The sequence below is a fragment of the Falco peregrinus genome, chromosome 11 (assembly GCF_023634155.1).
Source record: "Falco peregrinus isolate bFalPer1 chromosome 11, bFalPer1.pri, whole genome shotgun sequence".
Taxonomy (NCBI): domain Eukaryota; kingdom Metazoa; phylum Chordata; class Aves; order Falconiformes; family Falconidae; genus Falco; species Falco peregrinus.
Window position 1 is genome coordinate 14,552,400 of NC_073731.1, and position 26,483 is coordinate 14,578,882.

The 26,483-nt window shown below is 34.4% G+C and overlaps 1 protein-coding gene across 1 annotated transcript in view; it reads right to left on the bottom strand.

Moving 5' to 3' along the window:
• The window catches only part of KIF6 (kinesin family member 6), a 158,357-nt gene that overhangs the window by 100,340 nt on the left and 31,534 nt on the right, over positions 1 to 26,483 (bottom strand). Inside the window, exons 7-10 of the mRNA XM_055816372.1 lie at positions 18,773 to 18,979; positions 13,595 to 13,738; positions 9,236 to 9,322; positions 5,114 to 5,217 (exon numbers count right to left, since the gene is read on the bottom strand). Coding sequence (XP_055672347.1) covers positions 5,114 to 5,217; positions 9,236 to 9,322; positions 13,595 to 13,738; positions 18,773 to 18,979 — 542 coding nt within the window. The remainder of the gene's footprint in view (positions 1 to 5,113; positions 5,218 to 9,235; positions 9,323 to 13,594; positions 13,739 to 18,772; positions 18,980 to 26,483) is intronic.

Below are 26,483 nucleotides of genomic sequence, written 5' to 3' on the forward strand. Positions count from 1 at the left end.
AAAGGAAGTGATGATAGAGCACAAAACAAAAGAAAAAACAGTCCAAAATCAAAAAGTCATAAACATAGTAAAAATTTTAAGTTCTCATGTTTAGAAATGTAAAAAGAACAGGTGAAAATAGAAAACAACAATATGGTAAATGATTTACATGTATGGGGATAAACTAATTTTCAAAAACATAGAATGTTGGCTGGTTTTTATTGGTCTAATATGAACATGTTTTTTAGACCAAATGGTCTTTCCTAACTTTCTATTCCTAATTATCAAATATTTACAGTAAGGACCAAGTGCTTATAAAGCAACTAATAACAGAGCTAAAGCACACTCTTACGTATTGATAATGAGTAGAAATAAATAGATTTTTGAATACCACATGCATTTTGTTACTACTATAGGCAACAACTAGGATTTTTATGCTGCCACTTTACATAGCCAATAGGCTGTCATACAGAAAGACTACCTAAATTCAAAGCTGACGTGAAACATTTAGAGTTTTTTTTCCAGTTCTATCAAGTTCAGTTCCTGGAGGGTAAAAATTTTAAGAATAGGGCCTCTAATTTTGTAAAGCAATCAAAGAAAAAGTATCATACACACAGATTACACATTACATACACAAATACTCGCACTACACAGTACGGAAGCATACACCTATTACAGATATAATCCCCCTTTGTTTTTTTATTAGATATATGTGCAAAGCCATTTTTGCTACCTCCTTATGTGAGGAGATTCTTCTGAATTAGATGGCTACAATGTGGCAAACAGATGCAAAGAGTTTCTACACAGTTGAAAATCATTCATTCCAATGATGAAACACACACAGATCTGAATCTTTGTGTCATTAAGTCGCAGGGAGATTTGGCATGGCCTAGAAAAGGAACAGGACTGGTTTATACAGGGAAAAAAATATGCCTACATTAATGCTACACATGCGTGTTGTTTGCAGAAAGAAGTATGTCAAGTCGCTTGCCGAGCAGATGATTTCTTTCTTCAACAGCACTTTATAATAACAAACCAAAAGCACATACATAAAGAAATGCTGCTCAGTGCCAGCTAATATTTGTGGCCATAACAGTAGTCATATTCTAATCTCTAGAGTATATGTAAAAGTAGCAAAAGAAAACTAAGCTTCAGTTTATCAAAATCTAAAAAAAAAATATCTCCTCCTAAGGAGAAGGTATCAAGAACTTAACATAGGACAAGGATGAAAACTACTTAGGAAGTCAGAAGGACTCATATGGATGAAGACCAAGACACTCCTACAACATAAAAGAAGTAGTTTTGAAAAATTTGTGTTGTGTCACTTACAGTTATTAATTAGACTTAAAAACTCAGAAGAAAGAGATTTTCAGTAAGTACTTAAACTGCCAAAAGATGCAAACAGGTATTTAGTGGTACTTTCAGAAGCAACTCAGCTGACCAAGTATCCAATGAATTTCAGTGAGGTTCAAAAAGCTGCTATGATCAAATGCTTTTAAACGTACATCTTTGGAAATTGGCTCCAAGATTTTTTTCAAACATCTAAATAATCAAATTCAGCTATGCTATCTTTTCCATTTGGGTTAAACCACAGCATCCATACATCTCACTAGCCTGAGTTATACTATATTACCTTTCTTGAAACCGTGTGACATTAGATGACTGCTATACTTTTGAATATTAAAAAACAGGACAATAGTATCAATAGTAAGCAGCCTCCTCCCCCCCCCCCCCCCCCCTTAAAACAAACTTGCTAATCTTTGAACAACACTTAAAATTGTCTTTAAGTAGTTTCAGTGTACAAGGTCAATAGTTTAAATAAGATATTTTAAATAAGATATTTTTTTTCTAATTTCAGTTTCCTTGGAACAAGATAGCAAGATCAAAGAAAAGTATTTACAGTTATTTGAAGCATCCAGCTCAGGTACCTGCGTTGGGAATCTGAACTTCCTGTGCTGCCACTCAAGATTTTATAACATGTAATAGAAAAAATGACCTCTAGAGATATCCATGGATTTAATAGCATTCTAAATCAGGCATCTAAGTTAGATGTTGATGTGAGATGTTTTAAGACTACTTTATAGTTAAGGTAGTTTCTTTTCTCTTTAATATTGCCTACAGCTTATGTCAGCCTTCTAACTTCCACACAAATCCACTGTCTGCAAAGCTGTGTTGACATAAGGCAAGGTAATATGCTTCTATTTCTTTCACCTTGAAACTGATACTGAACACTGACATCAGCAAATAATAACATTTGCTCTGCTTTGTAAATGAAACCATTTGTTCAACAGCTTAAGTATGAGTAACTGTTAAAGCTCTATATTGTACAACAGTGCAATATTGTTAATACCATGATAGCATACAGATGTCACAATGTTGAAACAGAAAAATGAAAGACAGAAAGAAGTAATGAGAAATCCAGGACATGAGTAAGATGAACAATATATAACTGTTGAAGTAAAAAATAGAAGCGTCTGTAATAACATACATATCTGAAAGAAATAAGGTAAAGTTATTAATAAATTAAAGTGCTAAGCCAGTACTTCCGGTCCTGTTTCTAGAGAATTCCAACTGGCAAAGGCTCTGGAAGCGTGGGTGCTCTGGAACACAGGACCTTGATTTGAAATCCTGACTTTCTGGGCACACATTGTAAATTGCTAGTGAGCTCATTTATAACAAAACCAAAAAAAAAAAAAAAATCCCAAATGATTCAAACAAAAAGGGCTCTCCCTTTTACTTTTGGCATGCTTCTCAAAAAAAAAAAAAAAAAAACAAAACCAAAAAAAAACCCACAAAAAAACCCACCCAAACAAAAAACCAAACTGTCTGAAGGCCTTATATTTCTAAAGCACAGTGCAGAAGCCTGTAAGAGTACAATTTCCTACTATTTGGGATGTATGATGCTATTTTCTACATTTTTAAAAATTTTTTACTAAACAAGACACTAATTCTTTAGCTCAAAGAAATATTTAGAGATCAGCCCTCTACAGCTGAGGAAGTAGATGGTATGATCCAAAGCAAGCAATTCAGATTTTGGAAGCATTTTATGAACTACATTCTGAACCACTTATGTAGTCTAGCTGATTTTTTTTTATGCTGTGCTTTTTAAATAAACAAAATGAGAGCAGCAGAATTCATGTATGTTTAACATTTATGAGAATAAAATAATAAAATCAAAAAAATAGCATGGTAATGTAAATGCTTACCATTTAACACAGAATTCTGAAGTATGAATTCCAGACAGCTGTAGCTTCATTCACAGGACTGATAAGTTGTGTTGTGTTATAATTTGGCATTCACAAGAAAATTGAAGAGCATTTGTTTTTCATTTTGTTTTAAACTGAGTGAATGACAATGTGACATTGTAGTGATTATGAGGAAAGCCCATTTGACAGATGGGTTTTCTCTTTCCATTAAATGAATAATATAAAAAAAAAAAATATCCCTGAAGAAACTTCTTTGATTTAAGTGAGAAAACACCAGTGAAGAATGAACTACAGCTTATTCACATACTAACTTCAAACATCTAGCAATTTTAACTGCATTGAGCAGCCCACTGATTTCATTTGGAATGCCCTGAAAGTAAACAAGTGGAATGAAGCTCATTATTGCAAGAAATGTTTGGCATTTCTTGACTTACTAAGTCAAGAAACATACAAAATATAATTTTAACGTAACGTTAATAGCTGTTTCCAGGGCAATCACTAACACTATTCCCTGAAACATAAGTAGAAAGAAAAAGAGCTATGCGTTACCATAACCATTCTATTAGATTGAAAAAACATTATTGGATATACACATGTGCCACTGGATCCAGTTTCGTTTTGGCATCCATCTTCTACTGAAAACTGCCTGAGGTAAACACTTGTGCAGACAAAATAAATATGTACTTAGTGCATGGAGTTTTTCAGTGACATGTTTTGTACCTTTGATCATCTGTGTTCAGAATCAAAGAACAAATAAAAAGTCACAGAATACTTCCAAAGATTAATTTTGCTCTGACCTTCCTTGAAATATGTATCATGAATCAGAACAAGAATTAAAGCACACCTACTTTTGATGAGACTATGAGACTATATTTGGTAAGATTCCTCCTTACTAGTTAATTATTTGAGATTCATAATAACCCGAATTATGATTTTCTTTCCAGCATATTAAAAAAGCATCAATTTAAAAACAAATTATTATTCTGTCTGGAACCCCCTACAGCACACCTCCCCTAAGAATCGTTCTTGTGTGGCGACTCCAAATGAATCACAACACAGTATGTTGCATTATCACCCTATACCATTTCCCCTGGATGTCAGGGGAATTTGTTAGCACTGGTAGTTTTCTTCCAGACCAATTCCAAGAGAAATTAAAATAAGACTAAAAATTCTCACAGCTTCAACTTGTTTACTATTAATATACTAACCAAACCAAACCAAATCTCTAGGCAATTACTACTTTCTTTCTACAGATGAGGCACAGAGATTTAATAGGTCCATTCCACAAAATCAATTAGCTTTTCAAAACTGGGAACTGACTTTCATTATTGTGAACATTTAGACCTAAGTAAATATTTCTACATTATACATAGAAAATTCTTACATGCTGTACTGATTTGATACAAAAAGCTTTAAAATTTTACAAGAGTTATGTGAATTAATTATGAATTTTCAACAGCATGCACAGTAAAAAATTTGAATATTTGGCTTTTAGGACACTGATTAATTGTGTATCAGAAATGCAAGGTTTCTCTTGGCCTATGTCAAACTAACACTGCAGCAGGATACTTTCAGCAAAAAAAAAAATATTTCTTGAATTCTACTCAGGTTGTATATCCAGTTTTGAAGGAGACTGTTGTGGGTTTTTTTATTCTGCACTATTATACAACACTTTTTGCCTGGCATCTGAAAGGCATTCCCATCCTTTGCATTTACTTCACTTCCTCAAAGCTGAGGCTGCAAAAACATAGCCAGCAGCCTCATAGAGCTTTTCATGAAAAATTGCCATTCTAACCTGGCACCTAACTTCACTTATTTATGCACTCAGAGACATTTAAAACTCTGAAATGAATGTAAATATTTATGCCAACAAACTGACGAAAAGTAGCACCACAAAAGAAGAAAATGAAAACAATGTAAGCCATTACTGAAGTAGCTCTTCTTGTGAAAGCTCTGATGTTCTTTGCTTGCCAGTCACCAGCACCAGCTCATCCTTCAACTCCTGGATCTCCTTTTTCAGCTGGACAATCATCTACAAAGAGCAAGGCATAAACCAAGCATCACCTACAAATTACTAGCTAGTTTATGATTTTTGCATTACAAGGCTGAGTTTATGGAAATACTATACTTTGGTTTCCTCTTTTTTTTAAACATCTTTTTTAAAAAAACAGTCCAAATGCCTTAAATATATCAAGCACTACTTTTTTTCTTTTCCATTTATAAAAACAAGGATAGTCTTCCAGACTCAGTAAATTCTATGTGTTAGAAGACATGGTTGTACAGAAAGAGTTCAAAAGATTATTTGCAAAAGAGAAAAATAATTTGCCCTAGGAGTAAAAAAAGCTTTCTGACTCATTAGTTTTGCTTATTAGTATTGAAAACACATTTAAAATAGAACTGATGTCTGTGTTAGGGAAAGGCAAACTACACACCAAAAGTGATTATTTTTATTTTTTAATTTTTTTTTTACTTTCCCTTTAGAAACAGAAATTCCAAAACAATATCTTGGTATTTTAATCTTAACTTTTCTTCTTTTTCATGTAACATTCCACTCTAACTAGAATTATAGCATACTCTAATTGTAAGATGTATCAGTTGCTAACAACAAACGAGTAGTATAAATCAACATAATGAAATCAGATTGTATTCATGAATAGTAATGACTGAGAAAGTGACTTGGAGAACTGTACTAGATTTTTAAATTCTCATAGCTCATTATTGGAGCCTGTACTTTTGGAAAAGCATATGCATAAAATGATATTTTAGAAATCACTGGTCTCTCAGGGCCAAATTCTACAAAGCAGGGACAATATGCAAATCTCTAAGTCTAAAACATGAATGAGCAAGTTCTTGGATACTTTATGATTGGTCATTTTAAAGATGCATCACTTCATAATGGCTCAAATGGATCAGGAGTCCAATGATATTTCTAGATGACTATGAGTACGCTGATTCCATGTGCAAAATAAGTTTCCAAGAGAAGAAAGTTTTCAAGGAAAAATGAATCATTCTTGATTGCACACACTTTCTAGAAATAAGATTGTTCAAATGGATGACACATTTTCACTGGATGTTAAAATTCCTTCAAACACTTGTATTTCTTTTAGTGTTTAAATTTAACCATGGCTTCTTAAACTTTGAATGAGTATTTTATGTTAAAAATCAAAATATCCTAAACATACATATAATTATTTATTTTAACTCTAAACTTACTGGTAACACATTTGTTACTATAAATATGAAAGGCTAACTTACAATCTTTTATTGAAGAATCTATTAAGGTAGTGAACTGTTAATTACAAATGTTGCAAGAGTGCTTCAAGAATGCCACAGGCCAAACATTTTAACCTGATTTTAGGTTGCCTCCCTCTGGTGTCACTCTCTGATGTAGTCTGTGCCAATTACAGATCTAATAAAATTTGGGGCTCAAGTACAGTATGGCAGAAAGCTGAACTGGCAGAACCATCCCTGTTCAATGTTCAGATTTGTTAGCATAATTAACTTCAATCTGGCAACAACAGAAATATTATTTTCAGGATATGGATAAAACATTCCTTTTCAAGATTAAGACAAAAAGAATCTGCAGAGGCGTAATATTTTCGTTTCTATTTTTAAATAAATACCAGGGGAGATTAGATTTAATTCAGGCTCAAAAGTTTGGTTTTCAGTTTAAAACAAATCCTTTGGTCATAAGTGAGAGAGGTTCAAAGCTGAGTGACTGAAAAAGTATGACAGAAACAAGCTCAATGTCTTAGTAAAATACAGTCAGCTCTCCATTATGAAGAATAAAGTTTACACAACACTCAGACTTCACTCAGATCTATCCAGAGGTATTATGCATTCCTGTTATAAGGCATGCATTCAATTTACAGATGATAAATACAGCAAATAAATGGCATTTGATTTTATGAAAGAATAATTTAAGTCCAGCTTTTTACTGAATAATCAAATTGCATCCTGGGAATATAATTTAGGTAGTCAAGATGGGCAACAAATTACACAATGAGCACAGAACCATGTAAAGTCTAGGTACCTGTGTTCCCCTGCCTTTTCCACAAGAGGGGATGGTTTTCTAACTCTCACGAGTCCACTCTTGCTTTACTTGCTAAATGATCCTGCAGAGCGAGACATACCAAAATTGTGGAGTATAGCTCCACAGGATGTAGTAAATATTCAGGAGCCTGCATGTGTTCCACCTCAATCAAAGGCTTCTGTGGCCATGGAATACATGTTTTGCATGATTTGCTACTATAAAGCCTACACAGGAAAGAGAAAAGAGGGCAGACAGACAGAAATGAAGTTGTTCAGTGTCTACTGGGTTTATTTTTTGGCTGCTCTTATTTGTTGATTTTAGTTTTTTGTTACGTTGTTGCTGTTAGAAACTGTTTGGAAATAAACATAGAATAATAATAAAAAAAACCTGCAGAAGAACTGACAAGAATCCCCTATTCCCTTCAGACTTCAGGGACAAGAGAAAATAAAAGCACAATCATTAACATTAACTGAAATATGTTAATTACTATCACATAACAATGAATGAAATAATCAACCATCTAATCCCCAATTTTTAGACAACAAATGCTTATGTTATATAATCTAGAATTCTACAGTCTAGCATTTAAGGGCAAAGCATTTCCTAGCCAGTTCAGAAGGTCATATGAGAACAAAATACATAAAACTTGTAATTAAAAATTAGTCATGAGTAATTTAGAAATTCGGTAATGTTTTTGCTCATTAAAAAGAATGATGCTGTGATTAGTATATCATAAAATACAGGACCACTGAAAGTAGAGTATTTCATTCAGATTTTATATTCTTTAGGAGTGAATATTTCAATAAAAATTCATAATTATGTCGTTAACAACTACATTTTAAATATTATCTGTTTATATATAAAGAGAATAATATAATAGCTAACATGAACTAATTTTTCATTTGCTGTCTTTGTGACAAAGACAGAGGGTATGCTGAAATGCATCCACAGTTCTTTCTTCATTATATCCACATATGCTGCTTTGGTACAACCAGTGTAATCTCAAACACTTCCCAAATCAGAAAACATCTTTGATATACAGCATGCAACCTAGCTGATCCAGTAGCTATCATTATCTGCAACACTATGTTGAATTAATCAGTCCCTAATAGGTGTACTTATTATTTACAAAGGAAAGAAATTTCCCAGGTAATGCAGAAAATTACATTAAATAAACTAACAAAGACCTTAATATAGTAGAATTTACCACTACAGAGCACAGTTTCAAACAGATCTGATATGTAACAAGCTAGAAGCATATAAAATCTTTCACAGGAAAGACTAATCCAATACTAAAAATAAAATGCATTTTTGTCATGCACATTAAAAGAAGAAACTTGTTTTCTTTATGTGGCACTGCTTTGTGCTTTACCAATGTGGATTATTACCTCTATTCTCTGCACTTCCTAAACCTCTAACCCATTCTGCAGAGCTCCTCTGCTGCTCTTTGGGATGCGAACATCAGCCTAATGCTTCAATATGGAAATCCTATTTTTGCATCTCATTTACGTGTCTTCCTTTTTTCCTAATGGTAACTTTACAGAGTTCTTTCTTCCTAGCTAAAATATTCCTTTGACCAATCTCAATGAAGGGCTGTGTCTGTATGTTTCTTAACTTTTTAATACTAATTGTTTCAGTGCAGTAGCATGCTACCTTCAAGGGACTAGCAGATTTTTTATGAGCTTTAGGGACATCCAGTTATCTGTGACTATGATTTACAAACTAACACCCTAAAAGAAGCAGCACAAAGATGATAATGAAAGTGACCATTGCTCCTCAGACGCCTTAAGAGCTGAGAAAGCCTTTAGAGGTTTTATAAAGGTCCATTCAATTATAATTATGTCCAAAAGAAAAATATAAAAATAGTAGTTATTTTATAGAAAAATTTGGAACATGAATCTAAAAACTATTTAATGGGATGATTCAGTATAAAATTCTCAGCATCCATTTGACTGTTATTGTTTACTAAAACTTTAAACAAGCAATCTCCTTTCCTCTGCTCCCAGACAACTCTTACCAATCTAGGGTCAATTTCTTCATTAAGAACTGCTTCATTCTTAATAAGAGCAACTCGTTGTGCAAATCTGCAGGTTGATATAGATTCCTGGAAGAAAAAACAAAACAAAAAAAAAAAGAGAGAGAAAAAAAAATTTCAGTTAGCTTTGCACCAGGTAAGTCAGACAGACTGCTAATTAAGACAGCAAACTAAGTTTTTATTTTTTGTATATTTTACAGACATTTCACATTCTAAACCAACAATATTCAAGGGAAATTATGTTAGTATATGAATGACAGTGACATATAGAACTGACAAATCGTAGTACATGTTCTATTGACCCAGTCAATCCCCTGATCAACTGTGTTTCAAATGAGTCCCCAGCTGGCAATAAAGGATAAGGCAGCCATACTACTCAGAACATAAAATCTTTTGAATTATGAGAAAAAGAAAAAATTAACTAAGACCCCTTTTTTAGTGAAAATGGGACTAGAGAAGTGTATGTAAAAGAAGCTGGGAAAAAAGATGAAGAAGGGAAGAGAGGAAGTCCAGGATAAATAAGAAAGAAACTGGGAGATTTGGAACTAGAAGGCATATAGGAGAACTATGATACCAGATAAAAAAAAAAAACAACTGTCAGATGAGCTAAAGTGGGGCACAGGAAGAGATGAAGGAATTAAAAAAAAAAATAAATTATACAATACTGAGTTGTGGAGAAAACTCCGTGACAACCAGTGTATACTCCCATCTAGGGCACAGAATAAATTTGAGGATCCCTAAGTATTGTTCCCTCCTTAGAGATCAGCTGATACAGAAGTTCTCTTGCAGGGTCTGGCATGTATCTAACGAATCAAAAGCTAGCAACTGTTCTCAGTTAGCTCAAATTAAAAAATACCATTCAGGAGTCTTAGAAATTCTAGTGATAAACTGTATTACAAAATTTTCTGAGATGCTTAAATCTGCATTTAAAATGTAAGAATGTACATATAACCCCTACATTAAGAGAACTTTACTACTGTTATAAACTTGTATTTCAGAATCAAGGTCATATCTTCAGTTTTCAGTCCTCCAACATATTAAAATACTAATTTAAACATATGATAATATACTCTTTTTTTTCCACAGGGCTTCTGCCTTTTTTCAGTCCTTGGAGGGGTGGTATCTGAATTAGCTACGTAATGAAAGATACTAGGGTTTATTGCCAAAGATATAATATATAAATGTAGAATCAAATAAGTCTTCAAGGAAAGGGAAGGAAGACCTTACAACTGAGAGAGCTACACACAGTCTTAGCTGGACTCTACCTTTGCCTCTGCTGTACAGTTTCTGTGCCATGATGATGTGATTTTAAATAAGTTCTATACATATATTAAGTACAATTATATGTACAATACATACATAATTTTCCACCAGATCACTTTGCCCTGCTTAGTGTGAACCATATGTTAAATTAATGAGTAGCTAATGTTCAATGTGTAAGCTTCTGCTATATTTATTCTATGCCATCAAAATTATAATCAAAGCTGACAGCTACTAATTTCCTAACAACTTTTTCTGCCATGCTTATTAGTACAGTACCTGAAGGTTTCACAGAAATTAATCAATTAACTCTCCAGGTATTGCTTTGCTGCAAGTATGTGGAATGACTACACTTAATGGAAGGGAAACTGAAGTCAAAAGTACCAAAAAAAAAAAGATATTTGATTATTGTCATTTCATGATCATCTGTTCAAAACAGCTTCCATTCAGCTTCAGTTACAGCTATAATAATTAATGTATCTACAATTCAGAATCAAGATCTTTCAAGCACTCTGCAAAACTAACACAAAAAATGCAATGTAGGTGATGTAAGAAATTGTATACAACCCTGGTAGAAGTAGGATTATAATCTAGTTCTCTAGGATAACATTCTGTTTGTGCTCTTCAGATGAGTGGCCTTTCTTACTTTGAATTCTCTGCTTCATTGCTTTCATTGCAAGAGACAAAGCTAGGTCCTTAAGAAAGTAGCTTTTACTATACAATTTCAGCTCCTACTGGGGGGGGCAATTCTATCTCATGCTTCCTTTGTGAATGAAACATATACCCAATGGAAAAAAGCAAGCAAACAAGCAAACCAAACATAATTATGCATAGTGACTCACAAAACTCCAAATTATATTTATGCAGCTATCCTAATTCTGACATTTTTTAATGTTTAGTAATTGACTTAACATCTGTCTTAATATTATACCAGCTTTTGGGGAGCAGGGAAGGGATTTTGTGAAGGTCTGTTGTGTAGATGGTATATGTTAAAGCAAGAACATGAAAACTGTCAGTAGCCTACTCTGTATAATTGCTTGGGATAAATGCTCCCAAAATACAAAACCTAGATTGCAGTGTGAGATACATACACCTGATGAATCGATATACAAAAGAGTGCCTATCCCACAGAGCCTAAAAAAATTCATTAACAAACTTACAGAGACATATTTGTAACCAGCCATCATGCTTGCATAATTACATGTTTACAAGTCTGAACTATCTGTTTTCATTTAACAGCAAAGTCCATTTTCTCAAGAAAAAAAAATCAACTAGATGAAGTACAGTTTTAGTATAATGTTTTCTGCTGTATTTCAGAACAGTCTTGGGCTTAATAGTTGTTTTTCCCTTGTTTATTCACATTAGAATGTTTTGATGTTATGAAAAACCAGGAAACAGATTATAAATGGTTTTAAGCAGGGTTCTATGTATTCATATTGCAATGTATTTTAGAATAGAACAGAATAAACTATATCAGTTGGAAGGGACCTACAACAATCATCTGGTCCAACTGCTCAACCACTTCAGGGCTGACCAAAACCTAAAGCATGTTAGTAAGAGCATTGTCCAAATGCCTCTTAAGCACTGACAGGCTTGGGGCATTGACAGCCTCTCTAGGAAGCCTGTTCCAGTGTTTGTCCACCCTCTTAGTAAAGAAATGCTTCCTAATGTCCTGTCTGAATCTCCTCCAATGCAGCTTTGAACCATTATCACACATCCTGTCACCAGATTCCAGGGAGAAGAGATCAGCACCTGCCTTTCCACTTCCCCTCCCCAAGAAGCTGTAGAGAGCAAGGTCACCGCCCCTCAGCCTCCTTTTCTCCGAACTAGACAAGCCCAAAGTCCTTAGCCGCTCCTCAAAGGATGTGCCTTCCAGCTCTTCACCAGCTTTGTTGTCCTCCTCTGGATGCATTCAAGGACCTTCATGTCCGTAAATTGAGGGGCCCAGAACTGCACACAGCACTGAAGGTGAGGCCACACCAACACTGAATACTGTGGTGTAATCCTCTCATTTGACCGGCTACTTGTGCTGTTTGATGCACCCCAGGATGTGGTTTGCCCCGGCTGCCAGGGCACCCTGCTGACTCTGCTGACTGAGCCTGCTGGCGAGCAGCACCCCAGATCCTTTCTGCATGGCTGCTCTCCAGCTACTCCTCCCCCAACTTACACTTGTGATCAGCATTACTTCCTGGGTACAGAATCTGGCATTCAGACTCATTAAATTTCATCCCATTAATCATAGCCCAATGCTTCAATCTGTGCAGATCCCTCTGCAATGCCTCCTGCCCCTCAAGAGAGTCAACAGCATCTCCCAGTTTGTTATCATCAGCAAACTTGCTGATGGTGCATTAAGCTCCTGCATCCAGATCACTGATAAATGTATTAAACAGAACTGGCCCTAGGATTGAACCTTGAGGAACACCGCTGGTGACCAGTCACCAGCAGATGTAGCCCCATTCACTACAGCCCTTTGATAAACATTACAGCTCTTCTGGCAAACAAAGAGAAGAAAACATCCCTACATATAGTTCCAGGGCAGGAAATTCGTGAAGGGAGACAAAAGTATTCAAAACATTTCGAAAAACCCCAAATCACCCCACTCCCTCTTCCTGCCAGCGAACTCTCCAGTTGTCTACCATACTCAGAGAAATCGTGCCTCTAAAGAAGTCTACAGAAATTCTGCCAAGGCTTTCAGTGTGATCTATAGCCTACTTACAGATCTTACCAATATGTCCTGTGAAAAAATCCTTGGTAATGCATTTTTATAACTCAAAGATGTATTCATCAAGAAAACAGTAAATAAATAAATAAAAGTTATTACTAGGTAGGTGCAAGTTGTTTCCCAGCTGCTCCTTGACTCAAGATTATCTAGAAAAAAGCACATTTCCTAAAGGATTTGTCTACATCTTACTGCGATTTCCACTGATAAAGTCATATCCTGGAAATAAAGTTAAAGTATTTTCATTTAAGGATAAGTATGAAAGTTTACACACTTGAACTGCAAACTGTAATAAAAGCCAAAAGAGCCAAAAGATCTTTAGAGAAGTGAAAACATTTTTGCTGAAAATAGAAATAGCATACATCAATGTTTCTTTTGTCTATAGAGAGTGTTGCTATCATGGTAGTCATGCAGTTTCCTCCCAAACTGTCTCTTAGCACTGAGGTCATCATAGAATTTCGGTAAGGAATGTGGGACCGGTTTTTCTCTGCAACAGCAATTATTACCTGAAACAATAGTAAAAATGGAAAATACTTTTAAATTTACATGTCTATTCATGATTGACAGGTAAAAAGAACTTCTGATACAACAAAACTATGCTTATATACACAGTTAGCTGCAAACCCACTGATTTTATTGAAGTAATTTCAACTTAAATTTCAGTGTGTTTATATGTCTTTGTAGGAGCTGGACCTGAAAGACCAAATAAATTTAATTTTATCATACCTTCACTTTACAGCCTCTCAGCTAAGTGGAAACTGAACACAATAAACTAAAAAGCACAGCCTTTCCTGAAGACACAGAAACTTACTGAAAATCTTCCTTGTATTTTTTTCTATCATAATAATAAAGTATGGGTAGTATTAAAGTAAAAACTTCCTTAATATTTGCTAAAGCATGTATTCAAAATTAGAGACCTTAAAGCACGTGATTCTTAAAAGGTTCTGTATTTATTTCCTAGAAAATGTCTTGAAAAGTAAAACACAAATAAAAGGGTGCATGATTACAATGTACTGCTGGAAAGAAATAATTCAGTTTAGAATATATAAGCCCTGGCCAAAAAGGAAATGGTACACCTACTATTCTCATTTTCCCTTCTCAGCTGTTTACATTATGGGACCTAATTATTATTAAATAAAAAGCTAGATTACCTCATGATCTGTTGTGATATAAAAGATTTGAACTGTTATCTGGCCAAGGACTGTACTGAAAAACTGTACCTATATGAGTTGTGTAAGCTATTCTAAATGGTTGGGAGCTATTTTTCCTTTAATAAATGTTACACACCAGCATATATTTTGTTTATGCTACACTTAAGAAAATAGTTAATTTAGAAAATTTAGTATCAACTTTTTTGTTGGTACTAGTTTCTCTTAATGGTCTTCAGAAAGATAAAATTTCTTATTACTTTAAATTTTACACTGGCAGCCCTGAGAGGGACAAATGCATAATATGAAAATTACTATCTTGTAAAGGAAACTGGAAACCCATTCCTGGATCAAGGTTTTCAAATCTCATTTATTACAACTTTTTAGATGGAAATACATTGTATCTCTGGTAGTTTATAATATTGCATAAAAAACTCATAGTAGTCTAGCATATACTTTAATAAGCACATTCTCAGTCTCTGCCACATAGAGACTACGATCTGGATAGACAAGATAGGAAAAGAGACAGAGGGAAGATATGTTATTTCCATTAAAAATGGGAACTGTGTTACAGAAAAGCTACTTGTTTCTGAAGTTCATGCCGGAAGTCTGTAGCCCAGGTAGAATCTGAAGCCTCCCACACTGGCACTGAAAGGCTGGGACCAGTTCTCATGACGCAGAAGCCACTGTACTGTCATGTGACAGACTCACATAACACAGAAGATGATGGTTTTAAGTCCCTTTAGTAAAACCTCACCTAAACCACTAAATCAATCTCTACAATCCAATCAAGGAATCTTGAACAGAAAGAGGAGAAATCTGAAGGAGAGGGAAATCATGTTCTTTCACAAAGTGACAGAGACCACCTGTACATGATCTGAACCTGGATCTACTAACAGAAAACCCCAACTGTGATAATCAGAAAATTGTCTCACTCAAAGGTGTTATTATCCTTTCGATATTAAAAAAAAAAAAAAAGAAAAAAAAAGATTTGGGCTTTGGTTTGGACAACATATGCTTGTCTCCAGTATTTGCTACAGGTCTTGCTGGAAATAATTCACCAAAACACAGATAATTTTATGATTATCTGATTTGCTAATCAGAAAAAAATGCAGGTGTTTGACTTCAAATTATTGAAAATTTCCTCTTTTCTCTGTTACTCTAACGTCAGTATATGTTCATTAGGAAATAAAACCAGAAAATTATGTTTTCTATAGGATGTGAATAAATCTAGGATTTGATGGCTGGCAGTGATTTCAAATTTTATTAGCAAAAACTCTGGTAGGTGTGGGTAGCAATCATTCACTAACAAATAAAATCTTCCAGCATCCCCCAAATGGAGCATTTGTTAAAATAACAGTTAATGGGCATATTCATCACAGCAGTGGGAACATTGTATTCTGCTATTTTGGGGCAATACATATAATTTTAATTCCACTATAGTGTCAAATCATGTGGCTGTATCACTGTTAATTTATAACTCTAAATTTGGTCCACGATGCCCTATGTTGTTTATCACAAGGGAGCATCTACACGTATACAAAAATCCCACAGTTGTAATTCCAGAACATGCTACTACATCTTACAGACAACAAAAACTACCCTGATATGGTAGTAGGGACTTTTAAGAGTACCTATGCATCACATTGCTGTGGACACTAAAACTGAACTGTACCTACTGCCATCAGCTACATCACACTGTCTCAACTTCAATTTGCTCTAGTTGGTCCCTTCTCCCAGGTAACAAGTGACAGGACAAGAGGAAACAGCCTCAAATTATGCTGGGGGGGGTTTAGATGGGATATCAGGAAAAATCTCTTCACTGAAAAGGTGGTGAAGCATTGGAACAGGCTGCCCAGGGAGGTGGTGGAATCACCATCCCTGGAGGTGTTTAAAAACCACGTAGATGCAGGGCTTAGAGACATGGTTTAGCGATGATTTGGCAGTCATGAGTTAACGGTTGGACTTTATGATCTCAAAGGTCTTTGCCAACCTAAATGATTCTACAATTCTAAGCTGATTTGGAGGAATCCTTGCACTTTAATATTAGTCACTGTAAGGTCAGGATTGAACGGTACAATTGCCACTGAAGAAAAACTTATTTTCAACCATCTTCAGTGGTCTTTTATTCAGTATTAGAAAACATTTTTATTACCAATACACAATCCCAGACAGAACCCAATGTGCTGTCTCCAACTTTATTCTAAACTAAGTTAGAAATTGCATTGCAAAACTAATATTTTCTGCTTCTACAGCACTCCAAACATATCTCAAAACAGACAACACTGATTATTAAATTCAACCTCACAGAAGCTCATGCAATGTTGCATTACAAATACATAAAATCATACAGTAAATAAGAAGGATCCTGAGCATAATCTGTATGATTCTGAAGAGGTCCATTGTAAAAGCACTTATCCTTACGACTTCCCTTAAGTACAAATGAAATATGGACATTTTACTTCAAGGCAAAATTTAAACAAATGGGGGGTATAAAGAAATATCAGCATAATAGTAAATAACTGATTGCCACCTTTTGTGACAAGCTTTTTTTGACAGATGAAATACCTCTGATCATAGTTTAAATGAAATTTAAGAGATTTGTTCTTGTTAACAGAAAAACAGACAACACAAAAATGAAGAATATTCTTCCCAGTAAGTGGAACAGTCAGTTATATTTCCCAATCATAATATTGAAGAATTTTCAATTATAGACACACACAAAATTTTACGTTTTAATGGGTTTCCTCAACTGTAAATTTTACTAAATAACACATATACTGGAGTATAAATTAAAAGGGACAAATCTGAATACTGCACTTAATCATGTTATCCTCCCCCCACCCCCTGCCCCTTATTTCTCCCATGAAATGACTTGATATATATATATACAACTTGATATTGTTGTATATAAAATTTTTTAAAGAAGCCTTAGGAAAAAATCATGTAGTCTCCAGCAGAATTCCAAAAAATAACAAATTTCTGGCAACAGGAACAGTGTTTACTGTGCTGTGAAAACAGTATTATGTATTCAATCTTAGAAGGAACTTAATTTCTCTCACAGGTGTGAAGTCTGAAATCCACACTTGAAAATCATCAATGATTGCAACTTAATAGAGCAACATCCATAAAACAGATTTAACTGATTTTCAAGTGTTTCTTAACCTTGCTTGGTGTTTTATAGCATCACAGCAGATAAGGGAGACATAAATGTAATGTGCACTGACTTTTTGTAAATAAGCATAAATGTCTTTTAGCAATGCCACAAATACTAAGCCAAAAAGAAATACCTGAAAGGAATGCTATCAAAACCAGAAAATACCCATAAACCTGGTGAAAAGAATATATACTCGAAAAGAAGTTATCGGTGAGCGTGAACTGCCTTCACCATGATACCACAATCACAAAAATTATGAGGATGCTAAGATTCACATCTTATTTTTCTAATAGTGAAATGAAAATGATTGTATCAGATCAGTGGAGGAAAGATAATACAAAACACTCAATTATAATTATTATTAACAACAATAATAATTATTACACTGTTAACCAACTCCCTACTGAAATGTTTCATCTTTAAAGTTTCCATTCACCAGCACTATCCTAACCCGTCTTTTTTTTCTTAAAAAAAAAAAAAAAAAAAAAAAAAAAAAGAAAAGTAAGACTAGTCAGGATTAATTTACTCTCTCAATATTTGCCTTTTCCAAAGAGGAAAACTAAAAAGCGACAGTGAAAGGAGGATAGGGAGTTTAGTACACCTTAAATAAACAGGCTAAAACTTTTTCAGCCATAACAGCTGAATGATATAGATTTGTGGAGATTTATTACTATTATTGCAGCTGTATCTATGAGTCCTACTACTATAAAACCAGTTATGGTAGTTAATCCATAAATACATTAACAAATGCAACTCCTGTCTCAAAGAGGCTGAAGATTCACATTGGTAGAGGAATAAAACAACACATGAGAGAAAAGACTAATATTTTATCATATTACAATCCTTAAACTACATACAACTAATCAATTTAGTTCAATGATTCTTGAGTGATACATCCTGACCCCAGCCATGGAAGGGGAAGATCACAAAGGACATTTTTAGCAGAAATATAGCTGCAATCTTGTAAATATCTTTACTATTTCAAATTTAACAAGAAAACTATTTTTGAAATACAACCCTGTATACTTGCTATAACTTCACTGTTTAATTGTTAAGCTTTTCCCAAATTAAAATATGTTACTGCAAATGAAGATCTATCAACTCAATCATTTTAAAAACCTGCAATATCTATCCTAAAACTAAGTGAATATTGGAATCAAGATTTACAAAACATTGCACATTGGTAAACAGGAATGTAGTAAAGGGAGAAATATTTCAATCTATTCCAATTTTACCTGTTCTAAATAATGCAATGACCGGTTGATATATTTGGCTTCTGTTAATAAGTGACCTCCAACTCCAGTCTTTGCAACACGCTCTGATCCAGCAAGGTCTACTAAGTGTAACTTGGAGCGTCTGATAGTTGCAGATCCAGGTTCTTTGCTGGAGATGTGAATAGTAAAAATGCAGTGAGATCGGGTTGAGGCTTGATTCATTGGCGTCTACAACAAAAGGAAAGGAAGAGTATGCAATGTTCATTTAATAAATAAATTTAGCTTTTCACAGCTAAATACTCTGGCAATTGAAATCACCTATAAATTTTTTTAGCTATCGTACATGTGATAAATACGCAAGCAGAACCCAGAAGGATTTACCTGGCACTCATGTTCTAGCCATATACTTAGATAACTTTAATCTGGACAAATTGTACAGCAAGCAACCAAGTACCTATCCTTCTTCCAAGATACTCTAACAGTGAATACATCAGCAAAGCAGCTAGCCTTACTATGCTGACGAACACTAGAAAAGGGTGCCTTAACTGCAGGGAAAGCTAATAATTCCTGATCTCCAAGCGGTTATCAATTTTCCCATTGGTAAGCCCACTTTTAATTTTTTTTTTCTTTCAAGATAGCCACCAGAGTAACTAAGACTAGGACTTTCTATAAGGCTTTAGACTTTCACATTTTCATTACTTTTATGAAAAAATTTAACTTGGCAAAATCGGTGTCAGAATTTTATGTGGCATGACAGAGTTTTCATTAAAAGTTTGGCTTTAAATACAACTATTTGGAATACCTACTGCCATACTTTCTTAACTAGATGCATGGAAATTCTTGGTCAATTTTTAGAGATGCTCAGCTTTAGTATGACTTCAGTGGTGTTCCCAATATATTTGAAATGCCAAACAGAAAATTTTGCAAACCTCTCAGATATTTAATTTTAGATTTCAAATGACCACATGTTATCACACATACACCCTTTTTTTCTCTTAAGCATCTAAAAAACTCTTGAAGCATCTAAAGCTTCTTTCATTTAGTTATATCAAGCTGCTGTTGGAAACTAAAACCTAAAAGAATCCTTTACTATCCTCATTTTATAAATAGCTAAAGCTTTAGAATATAGATTATAGGAGATTATAGGTATACCATACAAACGGTATTTTTATTTGTAACAGGTATGATTACATTGTTATCAGGACATAAATACCTGACTTGAAGAAAAATAGGGCAGTGAAATAAATTACTAAATATTATTGAGCTAGCACCTAAATCTATACTTACTTCTAGCTGTTTAAAAAGACAAAACATTCCTGGCTAAATTGTATACATTAATCTCATCTTTATTTTATTCCTCTTTTATTCTAGAGTAATTATTTATCTAGGCATACCCTGTGATTCAGACTAAATATACCAACATATTGGGTTTTTGCTTTTCCATAGCCTGCTATTGTATGAAACATTCTAGATGTTAAAATAGCCAGCTCATTGCAGGTGTTGAAGGTGGTATCTTGTTAATCCAGAAAGGACAACTCTTAACAGAAAGACTGCAACCAGGAATAACATGAACAGCTATTAATTTGTGGCTGAATTGTCTCCCCTTCAGTTTCCCAGTATTTTTTCCAGCCTTTATAGTGCCAGCCCAACTAAACTGTTTTTGGGAACTGATTCAGTTCAACAGAGGAAAAAAAAAAAAAATAATCTGCAAACCATAGATATTTAGCCTGGACCAGTTTCCCAATTAAGCCATAGCATAGCTGTAGAAAGCAGTTCTGCTAGAATAATTGAAAAGGGCCGCATACAGGGTGTGAACAAGTAGGTGGTGTGCAGGAACAGCGTACACTTGTAGTTAGTTGTTCATGAAAATTCTGTAATGAAGTTACAGCCTTAGCACCATTTTATTTTTGGGCTGCTTTAACTAATAAAGCCAAGCTCAGAGGGAGAGAGAGAAGAGTTTTCATCATTAGTTTATACAGATGAGGAATTTTGGAATAATATAGGTAAACCACTGGCTCTGCTTAACTGCCTTGTTTCTAAGGATCATTTCACAATCCTGTGAAATGAGCATCAGAGTGCAGTTACATGCTATGCTGTCTTCAGAAGCAAAGCTGAACAAATGGAGGGGCAGTGAGCTGCAGCATGGGAAACAGGCTCCAGGAAAGGTGTCAAGCAAGAAAACACTCCCAATCATATTTTAAATGCAGTTATACTAAGAAAAAATTATATGCTGTTAAAATGTATTTTATTAAGCAATTCTGATTCCATGAATAATGAGAGCCAGCTTCACTCATTTTACTAGGAGAGCTATAATTTTACTGCTTGCAGCTCTGTGAAGCAGGACAGGATGTTTTATTTTTCCAGCTCAAAATCCACAACAGAATGAGTATTTAAGGACATTCTTCTCAACACAATTGATATTTGAGGACATTTTGCACTACAGTCATGGTATCAGTCACACTATACTGCAGATAAGTCTAAGACAGATTGAATATAAATACAGGTCCAGGTATGGAAGCATAAAGTAAAGGTTGCTATGCAACAAAACCTCAAGTATTTCAAAATGTGCTTTTAGTTACACCTGTTTAAACCCAACAGAGGGGAAAGAAAAATCAAAGGAAAAAGAAAAAAATAAAATAGTTTTAGGACTCTGAGTTCCAAAATCTTAGGGCAATATTTGACCTATTAGGTCTTTATTGTCTATTATATACTAGCCACAGCTTGGTTTTACATGTTCCAGGGAGATGTTGCTGGACTGGTCATTAGAAATCCCATTGCTTTTCTCTCCACAGCTTCTTTTTTTCATGTAAAATGAATGAAGATGATTTGGAAATCATTGCCTAGAATACCAAACTGCTATTTTTATAAAGACCATACACCAATAAATACAGAGTCAATACACCAATACTCCTTTTTTACAATATGATTCTATCTTCACTTTGCAGTTCCCATATGTAGAAAGCTTATTAGAACTCTTGCAGAAAGAGTAAAGCAATAAAAAGTTAAACTGTTGAATGGGATGTGATCATGAAATGTTAATTGCAGTCATAATCCCCCACACTTTGCTACTTTTACCACACAAGTAGATGCAAAGCACACAGCAACAGAAATGACAACTTGTCAGCATCCTCAGTCCAAAAATCAGCCTTTTTGTTTGTTTGTTTGCTATCTTACATATACAATTTCAGAGTATCATTATTCAGCTGTTCAGAAAGTTTGAAAACTGAAAACAAACACAATTTTCTAGACAGTGTCGGCAAGCCTACTAAAAGGGTCCTTTAGTAGCTTTCAGAGTTCATTTTGGCTTTGTTTAGCAGTATCCAAACCATATGTATATGAAATCATCCTCACACTAATTTGATGTGATGAAGTAAAAAAAGAAAGAAGGGAGTGGCCTGGCTCTCAGCAGATGGTTGCTATTGTGCAAGTTATATATAGAACAACTGATGAGCTGCAGTTACTTACAAAGAAATAATTTTTTCCAGGAATTCTGTGACATCATAAACCACATAAGCAGATTTCAGATGCTTTGTGATATCACATGAACACTACAAAGGAATTAATGCCAGGTTATCTGTTGCTGCCCATTATATGTCATGGTAAGAGAGGAATTCACTAACATTTCTTTCAGGATCATGATCTGGTAAAGCATCAATGATTTGTTTGATCTTAGAAAATATGTACAAGAGATATTTCAAGCTATGCAACCCAGTCTCCTTTTTCTCCAGGACCAGGATATACCTGCGTTCGCTGAAATAAAAACTATATGGAAGCTTTGTGACTTACACCATTAAATCCATTCACACAACAGTTGCAAGAAGGTGGTTTCTACTTAAATGAGAACCTGCAGCACAGCTATACTGCAAGAAGCATCCAAGTCAGATGTTTCTGTCAAGGAATATAAGGTCATGAAAGGTCAAAAAACTCACTGGAGACTAAGTTATAGATCTAAATCTGAGTGTTGTCTATCCTAAATCAACAAAACACTGCAGGAGTTCCTCCCTGTACAAGAATTTATATATTTCCTAAATCCTTTATTTGTTGAAGCTGCTATTAAAAATGTTTTTACTAAGAATCGCCAGAAATAGGCTGCTACTGGTTTAAGTAGAGTTCTTAATAATTGAGGACTTAAGAAGGAGAAAGTTTCTTAATTAGGAGAAAAACATATAAAAAGCTGTTTGAAAATCACCATTAGACTAAGAGAAGCTGCTACTATCTGGGAGAATAGTGTGTTGATTATGGCTGCCAAATAAATTCAGAGAAAATGCATGGAAGAGTTCAGAACAGCTGGGACAAAAAGAATTCACAGGTGATAAATGCAGTCAGTCAGCCCATATTGCAAACCATCTCCACTTGGCAGTTTATACAGTTCCAGTGGAATCTTTCTTCTTTGAATCAAAACATTTGGACATCAGAAGAACATGATTTTCCTGTATGAGTGAGTTAGTGACTAGCCAAGGCATAAATGAAGAAAGGCTGATTCCGAATGTTTCCATTTTTTTTAGAGAATGTCTATGTGAAAAAGTGCAGAATTTTGTTTTCAGATGGGTTTTTCCTCTGAAGCTTTTTTCACTTTTAAATCTTTTAAGAAGGTCAAGGGAAAAGAGAAGAGCACTGCTATGAGCCACGGCTGATATCAAATTGATTTTCTCCAGTCTCAAGCTACAATCAGATGGATGGATACCTCTAGGAAGAAGTTCTGACAGCTCCTGTCATTTCACTGTTCAGATGGTAAGAAAAGTGTTCTTGTGTCCTACACCAATGGTAATAAAGGAATATAACACAGTTTGTTTCTCTGGCTGAAACTCATCCTTAGAATAATCTGGTGCTTTCACATTGTTGGTTTATAGCACAGAACATCGTAAGTCTCTGCAAGGCTCAGGGAGCAGTTGTTGAGAAACAGTGGATATATCTGTTTAATTAATATAAACTCCAACATCTCCAACAGAATGATGCTAAGTTGAAGAATAAGAAGTTCCTGCCTTTACATGTAGTAGATCAGTTAGACTTTAATACATCTTTAGCTTCCTTCCTGATTAATATGGTACAAGTGAAGGGGCTCTTCAGGTGTACTTAGGTACTTTTGATACAGTTGAAATTGCAAATTTATTGTTAAAAAAAAATATAAGGATCAGAATAGGTGCAATCTGACACTTTCCTGATTTCTAAAAGCAATATATCTTTCGATATTTACTACAAGTACAGTTTCACAGTTAGACCATGCTAACTGAGGTAACTTCTAAAGTAACTAATATTCCCTGATGAGGACATTATTAAACTCTAGATTATACAATGCCTTTATCCACATAAATCCCAAAGTGCTTTAAGGACTATTCAAAGTAGTACATATGACCAGTGATTGTTTTACCACACACAGAAGTGAAAGCACCTGTGCTGAAATGATGATGCCTTTGGTGTTAATAATACTACAGAACAGGTTTGTCAGGGTGGAAATAAATTAACAGTTGACACCAATGAGCAACCTAGGAAAGCAGAAAGTTGTAATCTATTCTGGAATGCAGCTCTAACATGGATAACATGCCTTTTTGCCAAAAGTGCCATTTAATCTTATATGTTCACACATTCAAATCTTATTTTTCATATTTCATTCAAGAAAAAAATGCATTCAAACACTACCAGTGGCTTTCTAAATATATTCAAGAGAATACAAATGGACAATAAAAATAAATACAGAGGGAATGAGTCCAATTCAGAGGTCACAAGTCAGTCCCCACAACTATCTTTAGATGTTTAAAAGTTTCATTCTTTCTTGAAATAAACATATTCAAGCATTGCCAAAAGCTTACTGCTTGCCCCATGTGTTCCTGAAACATTTGAAATGATGGAGCAAATACTGTGTAGTATGCACAGTCTTCCGAATTTAAACAATGCAGTACTATATGTATAAAACCACGCACATTTACTTTCTAATTAAAATGAAGCAATTTTTCATTAAAGGAAAAACAAATGCTAACTATACATGCAACTGCAGTGTTCAGACCTACCAATCTCATATAAAGATATTATACATTTTTGAAATGGATGCATGGCCTTGGGACACTACTAGGTCTCCCTTACTCTGCTATTTTAAGAGAAATACTAAAAAACGTACCAAGAATTCTTTAAATTGCAGAGATTCAGACATATTATTTCAAAGGACAGTGATCACAAGAATTTAGAAAAGACCACTTCAGCTTAAGACATATTAGTTGTATATCTACCAAAATACAATGTTTTGTGAACACAACCTAAATGGCCACTTATTTCTGTACATGTGGTTTTTTAGATGCTGCTGCTACTATGTGTCATATGTGCAAATTAGATTTTGAAATCCTTTGTTTGTATGTGAGATACCTAAACCATAAAGTTGGTTTAAAAAAATTAAAATATAAATATTAAATTCAGATTACTTTATATAATCTGTTGCTGAAATTCTTATGCATTCAAATGTAACAAGAAACTGTTTTATGGGAAAAACAAACAAGGAAACAAAAATACATGCTTTAGAGTTGGAAGAGCTGCCAACAAAGAAATCTGCTTTTAGGGTTTGCTCTCTGCCTATTTCTCCCTGGCAAAACATAAGAAACAAAAACTTCCTATTTGGATTTTTACATTATGAAGTATTTGTGCACAGATGTATCCCATCTTGCCATTTCTACAACCTGTAGTAAGGTCAAAACTAGAGGAAAGGATCGGTCCTATATTGACTTATAAACCAATCCTGCACAAATTAGATTAGCTTCCTCTTTTTTTCCTTCTTATGAGCTATATAATTATGTGTGGGAAAGAAGTATTCAGTTATAAACGTCCCCTTAGGTTACGACATTTAATGAATGAATGTAGGCTACAGAATACTTCTGCTATTATGATCACTTTCTTTACAGCATAGTCAGTGGTGCAGCCCTCAAATCAAGTTAGGCTTCACTAGCAGAGGCATTGCAGAAATTAAACTGTCATTTTATTTTCAAAATGGTCCTGCAGCTCTTCAAAGAGGGCTTATCTCAGGGGTACAGCATTAGAATGCAATTTTAGAGGCCATGGATTTCATATATGATCCATGACAGTCGTCTTAGTTTTCCCATAGCCAAACTCCTCACCATTAAAAAAGATGAATCAAGCATTTCTTTAACTTTCTTCTCTATTTACATTTATCCATCTTCTGTCTTTTTCTTTAAAGTTTACTTAAATAGGATCCTAATCTTTTTTGAGGTCAGGAAGTGTTATCATAATTCAATAAGGTTTAAAAACATGGATCTCTGGAGAAGAAGCTATCATTGATGTTGTATATCCTCTTCCCTAGACCTCTGCATTAACGTCTCATTTCTGCAAACACTATTTTCTCATTCTGACAAGTCATCATATAAAGTACCACAGTCACCTAAAGCCAAAAATGCCAGATGATAATGATAAATTCTGTAATGTCTAAAAGGAAGCAGCGCTCAGTAAGCTTATTGAACTGTACTACAACGAACCTGCTGCAATTGCAAAGAAACAATGTATGAGATAACTACATACACATAACATCTACAATAATATACACCTCATATGAAGTATTTGGAATAATATTAGCATTCAGGCTAAGCAAAGTAAATATTACTGCAATAGGTAGTAGTTATTCCAAGGAAGTATTCTCTGCATTTTTTTCTTTTCAGTACTCTTTGTTAAAGACCTATTAAACAGTACTTTTATAGTGTTCATATAACAAAAAACTCCTGCTGTGGCAAAAGCAGCA